The 9,722-nt window shown below is 42.2% G+C and overlaps 1 protein-coding gene across 1 annotated transcript in view; it reads left to right on the top strand.

The window, feature by feature from the left end:
- Nucleotides 1-6,821: 6,821 nt before the first annotated feature.
- Nucleotides 6,822-9,722, top strand: part of T265_09020 (hypothetical protein) — a gene marked incomplete at both ends in the record, with an annotated part of 8,549 nt that continues 5,648 nt past the window's right edge. The window contains one exon of the mRNA XM_009174981.1: nt 6,822-7,074. Coding sequence (XP_009173245.1) covers nt 6,822-7,074 — 253 coding nt within the window. The remainder of the gene's footprint in view (nt 7,075-9,722) is intronic.

Raw genomic sequence — 9,722 nt, 5'->3', positions numbered from 1 at the left:
AATGGTACTCTACTACTCCAACGACACTTCCCTTCCCGCTATACCCTGTTCAACACAACCTTATTTACTTGTTTCTTCGAGGTTACATATCTACCATCAACGGGTAATGGAAGAGTCACAGCGTTCCGTATCACTATAGTCCACGTGAAGGTACCTATAAGTTGCTGCATCTACAACCGTTTGTCTGGAAACCAAAACCACATGTTTCTAAATCTTCCAATCCAGGCCGCATTCGTTGTAAACCGTGTTCATTAGGCGATGGGAAGAATGCTAAGACGAATAAATGTCGTAGCGAGCCATACACTCTAGTTCTAATCCGCGATAAATAAAAACTTTGAAGGTTTACGCCAATTTTAAGAAAAAACGCCTAATTGAGCACATGAGTCAAAAGGTATTTGAGACTGGGCTCACATTTTTTATCAGGGGAATCAGAACACACTGTGTAAGCCACAGGGAGAAATTGACGAGGCGAACAAAAAGTATTCATTGTAGAGAAGAGGTCACTGGAGAGGATCTCGAGTACCCTTCAGCTTTGTCTGTTTTTTGAGCAGCTTCAAAGTTTCAGTAACATAAACTATCGATAGTTTAAGTATTATGGCCATTTTTTAGTACGTGGCGTAATTTCATCTTGAAAAGTTGCATCCCGCTGTTACACCTGGTAGGCTGAAGAAGAGTGGAGAGTCAAAGTTGAGGATATCTGAATGAGTACACTCCCGAAGAAGGCGTTCGTATTGCTGTACTGATTGCACCTCTCCTGCTAACCCCTTTACTCTGCACCCACAAATAAGGGTCTGACCAACAGAACAAGTGACCGAATTAAAGCTAGTCGCATCTAGTTTTCAGGCGGATTTTCTGGGAATTTGAACGATAACTGGAAATCTATTATGTCGTTTTCATATATCTGTTGGAGTAGATAAAGTGAACACTAGTGTGAAGCATTTCTTCAGAAGGGGCATTTCATTGAACATTTCCTCAATCTATACGCAAAGAAGCTGTTGTATCTCTTCACCTTCCCTGACGCTACTGGATCATAGTCAGAAGACAAGAAGGCGACCAGAAGGAATTGTGTATTAACCCAATTACAACGTTCTATATATATATATGATTCATTTGTGACCGTATTTGATGGTCGACCTGCTCTCAGCCAACCAGTGTGTCTCCTGCACGCCCACACCGGTTCTCGGGCGGTTGTTCCTTTGTCTCGGTTGGTCATAGATGGCCGTCTGTGCGCTTGTGTACGGGCTGCCTTGGTCATGGAGTCGGAGTGAACTTTCTGTGTCCCTTTTGACCTTTCTCCGGCACATGATGAAATCTGACGTGATTCAGACATGGGGGCATAATCGCACGGCTCTGTTTCACATGATTGTTCCGCTGTGCAGTAGGCTGACGCGCAGCCGTATTAGAAGCAAAGGCCATTTGGACATTGAGGACATTTGGACATGACGACACTTTTTACGTTCAATCTTTACAAAAGTTATAGTGATAATGTATGGCTTTGAGAAGCGCCACTCTTTTCATTCCAGCCAGGATGTAGATCGATGAGATAGTGCGTCTTACTAGAAAATTGTTTTTTCTAACACGAACAGCTTCGGAGCTTTTCCATCATACTTCTGAGGTGAACTAATTTCAAGACTACGCGGTAGGTAAATCAGCTTCAGTGCAATTTGTGGGCGTTCTGAATAGCAAACAGAAAATCTATGAAGGTGGAGTTGTTCCTGATTTTAAAAAAAGCTCCCGGAGATTGTACCACTGCTAAAATTAGCAGTCTTCATTGGCTCTTAGAATCTTCATGTTGTAAGACCTCCGGATGTGTGGATATTTCCCATGAGAAATCTCTTCTGGTCAGTTTCTTCAAGTAAGGTGCAGATGTTTCAATGGCATTTCATCTAGAAAACGTAGGAGGTTTTTGTAGAGATGCGTCCAATGCTCTAATCTGGTTTTGGGGTCCGCGACCTAGACGACAGCGAGCGGAATTTCGGCTCAATGGGGTTGAGCTGCTGTCGTTCTTTCCGAGGCCGGTCTCGTACTTCTGACTGGCTGTGCAGCACGCGGACTTCAGGGGTGAACGCGTCAGAGCAGGCCCAGCAGACGAGGCACGAACATGCATGGGTAAATAGGCCAGTGGCACAGATGCATGCACTCTGCCACACTAGTTTCAGACGGGCACTGTCTTTTGGGGTAGGTACCGGGTTGCAAAACAAGTGAGGGTCAGATGTACACTGACGAAGTGAGCAGATAATGCGGGGAAAATTATCATGATTTCAATTTTGATTGAATACTTTGAATATTACATTAGAGTACTGTACCTGCCACCATCGTATTTACAGGTGGCTAAATTCTGTGGCCAGAATTTGTGCCTCGTACATCAAGCCGACTGTGAGTCATCACTTCTGGTCAATCTAAAGTTTGAAAAGGGTTGTTTTGATCCATTCCTGGGAAGCGATGCATGCCTCCCGTTATCCAACTTTTACTCCGTTAGAGCTGATAAAGCTTATCAGACTGGACAGCGGATGAGCATTAATGAGGATTAGAGGTTTATTACACGCGGAATCTCCTTTCGCCTGAACTGACCGAATCTTTTCACCTCAACACCGAAATAATTCTCACAATAGGGTGATGAAGATCTGGGCAGTTTGTGGTTTAACTGGCGTCCAAAACAACTGTTTCTGAATAATCTAATCAGGTTTCGTTGCCAAGTGTCGAGCAGACTTTGACTAGTACTCTGATGGGGCGAGATAGCCTAGCGGCGAGATGGCTCAAGTGGTTAGAGCGCGAATTTACTGACCGGAAGGTCCGTGGTTCGAACCTAACCTCTCGACTTCCCCTGTCTGTGCAGTATCTCAGCCCTCGTGCTTTCTTCGGGTAGCACGGCAATTGGGCATCGAAAGGTGTTTCAGCTGAGCGGTTTTTTAGTACTCTGATGGTATTTTGATGCTACTTTGATACTGCCTCAATTTATTTCTTCGCGTAGTAATATTCGACGAACACTTCTTTCTAATTAAGAGGAAAACTCGGTTTGTTTGTTGTTTCTTGTACCCGATCTTCGAGTTTACCAAAATTATGGGCATTTATGAAAGGATTCCAAACCCTCTTTGGACTTAACCCTCCTCCACCGACTGCTGTTTAGGCAAAAATTCTAAAGTCGGTGAAAACTTTGGATAACCCAGTACTGGTTTTCCCTTTTTGGGGATCCCAAATTCCAATATATTTTACTTCAAACTGAATGTCTGTTAAGGGAAACACTCATTCACAATCTAAGTTGATGGCAAAAGTAGACTTTCCTGAACTTCAGCGTAATAAAGAGATAGTCTTGAATTTCGGTTGAGTCTCTTGTTAGGGCAGCCCATTTGACACTAGTAAGCCAAGTGCACACTTTCCTCATAGCTTTTCATTCAGACTGTCACACTTCGGTTATAGGATACCCTCACACACAGGGAAGCTTAGTACCCAATGCGTAAGATTATCCGCCCTAGTCTACTAACTGAACTGTCTTTGACTTTCTCCAGAATCACCTAACTATTTTCTTTCCCCTAAGGACATCGCATGCCATTTTCTTTGTTGCATGCACAAGGTACTGTTTTCCACGCAGAATGTTTTGAATGATAGACAATTAGACAGCCGATTTACATCGTAAAGCTAGAAAGACATGTCTTTGAACTGCGTCTGTTTGGGCGAGTAACCGTTGCAGGCAGTCCCTATTCTACTTCCGGGGTTAAAAAGTAAAGTGATCTTTTGTTTACACTTGCACTAGACAGAATTTTCAAACACACCCACGCACGTATACTTCGGTAGTGTCCGGTTAAAATATGAGTCAGGCTGTAGTTTTCTAAAGGACAAGAGACAAAGTTGATTCTACCCAACTGACCCAGAGGACAATGATGTTTGTTTGCTTTTTTGGACAAATTCGTTGTGTTTTCCCATTTGTAAGTACGGAAGTAGCAAGTTGGACAGCTGACTTCATCATAGGCGTGATAGTAACGAGTGTTGGTTTCCTCTCCTTTGTCTGAGAACACGAACGAAGCTGAGTGAAATTTGCTTTGCTGGTGTAGCACAAATGGGATGTAAAAAATCTTGCCTGGCTTATAGTGTAGCATATCGATTCTGATGATAGGTTATTTTCTAAAATCACCCATTTGTACTTTGGGTCATTTCAGGCCATTCTGGTGTAATCTATGAACAGGAGAATACCTCTTACAAGTTGAGAGTAACCGACTATGCTTTATCATTCTGTCTGTGCACACTGAAGACACGTGTGACGAGATTGTGGCAAAGATTCTGGTACTTCCGATGCAGAGACTAAATACTTTTGAATATCAGCAGCTCGGGTTAGTTTATTGGTCGTTGATTAAGTGGCAGTATAGCTGTTCGCTCAGGTTGATCGTTGGCTTGCAAACGTTTCGTCACCTTGGGAGAAGACATCATCAGTGTGTGGTTGACGATCCTCTGATAAACAGCTGCGGACAGAAACAAAACATGCAAATTACATACAAGAATGCTTTGGTAACAAAGTTGAAAAAGCATACAAATATGGGCCTAATAGGGTTACCTAGTTGGAACCACGAAAGCCGGATGCTGGGCGTTAACATTTTTTGTGCGCTAAGTGCTGGTATTGGCGATTGCGGCCCTACTGGAGGAGAGTAGTCCTCGGTTCTGGTTGCCAAGACAACTAGCGGCGGATCCTTCAGACACATCCGGAAACTGGCGACTGAAGGTGCTGATCCCTTATCTGATCTCTGACATTTGGGAATCAGTTATGCTACTGCCCTTGATGTGGTCATTTACACACTGTGCTAGACATCTTCGTATTTCCACAAATACTAGATCTGGGAGACTGCATGAGCGGCGAACCGTGATTTTTTGATTCTTGAATGTGAGTCAAAACCAGTTAGTTCTTCGCATGTGTTAACACAGAATGATCCAGTGTTTAGTAAAAAGTCGTCTCAGCTTCAGAAAGTCAAGAAATGTGGTGCGAAGAGCCCAATGGTGGCCTTCGGTAAATAACAGCCTAACTACATGCACCGACCAAAGTTCCACTGATTCACCTCCGACAGGGTATTTTCTCATTGGCAAACTGTGCCATGGTCACCTATTCGTAACCAAGTTGAGTCCATCAGTGTGAAAATGGTTGACTGTCTGTGAGACAAAGTGGTCAATACGGCAGATATGGGGACACTTCTTGTAGTTTTCTTAGGCGTAAAGAAACCTGATCACATACAGAAATATAGCTGACAGAAATCGAAAACTACTGAGTTTCGACGAGCAGTTGTATGATCGATCAATAAATGTGCGTCACCCTCGAATGTGTTTACACAGAGTTGAGCAGTGAACTATTTATTTATTTATTTAGTTGAAGTATTTATTCAGAGATCATGCGCGCCTGATATGCCGATTATTGATCTTTTTAGGGGAATAAAAGATTCATGGAAGGAGGTCATGTAACGGACAAATCTGGTCTACTTAAACCAGGCAGGCTTGGGCACTTTCTGGACAATTTTCTGCTATATCTGTTTACACAACCGAAGGCCTTGTTACAGTCGACGCTATAAGTGACAAAATAATCATTACCAACGAAAGCAAAACTGACGTACATCCCGGTACTCATATAACTAACTGTTGGTCAACAAACTTCACACATCTATGCTGAGACCTCCGCATAAATTGATGGATCGCCTACTAGCAATCAATTTCATTAGTTTCGGGGGCCATGAGGCTTGAGCCGACGCATTTGGCAAGCTTAGTTAAAGTTAGAGGCAAAATAACTCGCTCGCTTCTTGTTACACCGTCTTTTAACTGTAGTTGTAATCGATACCATGCGATGAACGACTATGTGGTCCGATCAGAACCAAATAGGATTCACTGGTTGCTTTGTTGGCATATTTGTTACATAAGGTGGTTCAGCTGTTCAACAAATCCATTCAACGAAATGTCCGCAAAAAGAGGGGAGCGGAATTGTTGCTAACTGACTACTCCATGACCTAACATTGTGCCGGTGTTTCGAGCGCGGCACACCTAAGGTAATGGTTCGTCAGTTGCATACAGAGGCACTTAAATTCCCCGTCGCTCGTTGGGCGATAGCTGTCCAAGTAGAGACTGTTCTGGGGCCCGTGTGGGCGAATGAAAGGGCAATCAGCCCGAATATGGAATTTTGTGTTCAATTTTTCACGTTATCCTCATTTTATGGCACCTGCCATACTTACTGCGTAAGTGAGCTGTGTTGTCAGTTTTGGAAACCGTTAGTGTACGAAACTCATGGATAACACTGTGAGACATTCGGTGTTAAATAATCTAAAGAAATGAGAAACCTCAAAAAAACAACTAAAATTAACTTTGCTAAGTAGTATTTAGAAAAAAACGTTTTGAATTACAGTAGGACAAATCTGAAGCTACAGAAGCCAAGCTACGGAGGAGACCAACTTTACATCTCTTAAAAGTCAAGAGATCAGCTGTGATTGCTGAGTGTACTTCAGTAGTTTCCAGCATGTTTTGACCACCGTGGTCTTTTTCTTCTTAGATTTCTACCGTAACCAAAAATAGAATTTCCCCTTGCACGGGTCATTGTACCTGGATACATAAACATTTGGTTAATCCACAGGCAGTCGCGGTAATAGCACTGTTTGAATGTACATGGGAAGCAGCAGAAAAAGCAAGGTAGAATGACGGCACATGTGCTGAAAACCGGGCTGTTTCGACACATGTTTGACGAGTAGGATGAGTTTGCCTTCGGCTAATTACCGACTACGCGATGAAAGATTTATGTGGATCTACCGCCTGGCATGGGAATTGTTGCTACGGTTATTCCCTGCCCTAGAAGCTTGCACATAATGCGCAACAGACAGCAGGTCATGTTGTCTGTGGGCAAATGCACTGTAGAGTTGATTTATACGAAAGTGTCACTAATATCCCATTGGGAGCTGTCAAATCATTTTAATCAACGCACGACTGTATTTTCTTTCATTTCAGGGTTCTTGAGTTCAAAATCTCATCTACTGTTGGCCATCCTTGTTCTTCTTGCTCTGTCCCTGCTTACGAATTTTGTGTTCTGCCTACAGTTCGTGCGGATTTACCAGCATGGAAGTGAGTTGAATTACAGAATATTTTGCAGGATTTCACACATGTCCACCTACACTTGGATCTACAAATCAGCACAGTGCTTCAGACCATTGTTGTGGTTTTATCTGCTATTTTCAACTTGATCGGTTTAGTACAAAATTTCCGTTTCTGAATTATTTAATAAGTCATTTTGATCACAAGAATCAACGTGTTTTAATGGGAGCTGCATAGATCTCCCTACGTGCACCCATGGTTAACGCTGCACATTAATTTTGAGGATGCAGACACTCAATACTACTAGTCAATTACTTAAACGAACCGCTCGAATTCAAGGACGGATTCAGTTAAAAGCTGGGGCGTTTCACCACCATTTGGTGTTTTTAGGTTTTTCAGTCAGGTGACAAGCCGTAGCAGAAGGTACAGACAATCGAATGAAAACAAGAATTTCACACGTGCAGGAGATGGGATTTGGATAACTTTGAATAAGAACACAAATTTCTGTCTTTTTCGAGTAATCCAAACCATTACCCGTTGAGAAATCAGCCAATACAAGTGCAAGGCTTCACACAAAATGCTCACATATCGACCGAAAATCCATTGTTGAACAAGTGAGTTTCCAGTTAGGCATCCAAGTGCACACGGGTTAGTTCTCCCGCTAGTTCGGCTGATTTGGTACCTGTCTGACTGACCAGAAGTTATGATCTTTTGAGTTCGTCATACAGTATTTCCATGGTATTATGAGTTCCTAATCAAGGCTTTGTTAGATCCCACTTTGCTTTATAAGGCTGGTAAGAAGAGACACCTTTCTGCTTATGAAACAACTGTGAGATTTTAAGGAGGATCATAAGGATTCCGCTTAAACAAACTGATTGACGTTTTCATTATGTTTTGCTTCTTGTTTGATCTTTGCGGGAAATTCAAGTCGTGTTTGTTGAGTTGGTGAATGAAGCATAACAGTTAAGCATTGAATTCGACTATTCCATGCCAGCTTAAATCATCTGTATATTTTTGGAATAGGGACTTACGAAAGTCCACCTCTAAACTCACTGGCTTCAAGATACGACAAAAGTCAACGGCGTAATGTGGATCCCGTGACTGAAGGATGAGCGGCGATGTATTCAGTCTAAATGCGAGTTAATCACACTAATGATCAGCCACTTGTTTCTGAATGGAGATCGCGGGTTTGAGACTCTCCGGAGTTCCGTGAGATGCACACTGCTGATGGTTCCCAATCAACTGTACAGTGCTTCCCCGCTTTTCAGCATATATTAAAACTAATTCTTGCCACTAACTGGGAACTTGCCGGAATGCGCGATACGAATCGATACAGTTAAACAGCGAACCGTCAAAAAATGAGATAAACGGAGTTGACCTATTGCCCATGCAAAGAGAAAATGATTAGGCACACAACTATTCAAATGACATTAAATTAACAATGAGTATAGAACAGAAACACAGTCTCATATGGGAAGTGGTTTTGTTATTTTCTGCACCACCAGTAACAAAACAAGACAATTTCAAATTCGCTCAACACCCATCGAAGCAAACTGCCCCCGAAGCGTGGATGCTTTGTGGTGCAAGAACGGTGAACGCCAACAGAAATCAGCTAAAACATACATGACCCATTATTCATCTCTTAGAATAATTGTCAGTGCACGGAAGGCACAAGTGTACCAGAATAAGCGAAGAACGATTACCTGCTAGGATTCAGTGAACACGAACCTTGGTAAACCATGTGATAGAGGTGAATGTTTGAATTCTACTAGGAAACAAGGTCACTTCATGTTTCTTCATGTTCGATTTTAGTTAATTCACGAATAATGTGCGAAACTCCATTGGAATTATTTCAGGTGGGTAACATAAGTAAAAGGTGGCCAAGAAATGCTGTTATTATCATCTGAAGCACACACCTCTCTCATGTGACATACCTATTGAGTACGGCTCACTCGTTCAGTGTGGACCATATTCAGAGTGGGATCCAACATATGATCCTTGGCCACTTAGTCCATGCATCGAAGTTGAGTATACTGCTCTATCAATTCGTTACTCCCAGGAATGACGCACTGGACGCTGCTTCTGAAGCCGAAGAAGGTCTGCGAATAAGAATTTTGAAATGTAGTCAGATCAGCCGTCCAAATGTAAGGTAGAATTCAAATTGCGATCTACGAGAAATTAATTAAAACCAGGGTATTGATGAGCAGTGATACATAATCACTTGTCACTGAGCTGGCTAGAGCAGTCGAAAGTGTTTGTGAACAAGTGATTTGCTAGAATGAAACCATACTACCTTAACGTTTGGATCGGTGGACATTTTTTTAGCGTTTTTTCACGTCTCAACATTTCAAGACTAATGGAAGCCAATTTGACAACCACCAGAACCAGTTCAACGTCATTTTGCATGAAACTGTGGGAAGACGTAAAAACATATTAACGTTTCAATTTTCCTAGACGTTCGCAAAACTTATTTTTAAGCTAGAATGCAAATTAAAGTAAAGAAGTCAGGCTGATAATGACGCCCGACTTGTTGGATTCGAATTTTTTATATTTGACGCACTGTAACGCATCTCTATTATACGTTATTTTTGACAGCGGATCAGTAACCTAAATGTTTTAGAAAATACGATATCAGACAAATTATGCTACGGCTATCGAATTATTATTATTATTATTAT

Source organism: Opisthorchis viverrini, assembly GCF_000715545.1.
Source record: "Opisthorchis viverrini unplaced genomic scaffold opera_v5_249, whole genome shotgun sequence".
NCBI classification, from domain to species: domain Eukaryota; kingdom Metazoa; phylum Platyhelminthes; class Trematoda; order Opisthorchiida; family Opisthorchiidae; genus Opisthorchis; species Opisthorchis viverrini.
The sequence above is the reverse complement of the archived record's forward strand: the minus strand, read 5'-3'. Positions and strand labels throughout refer to the sequence as shown.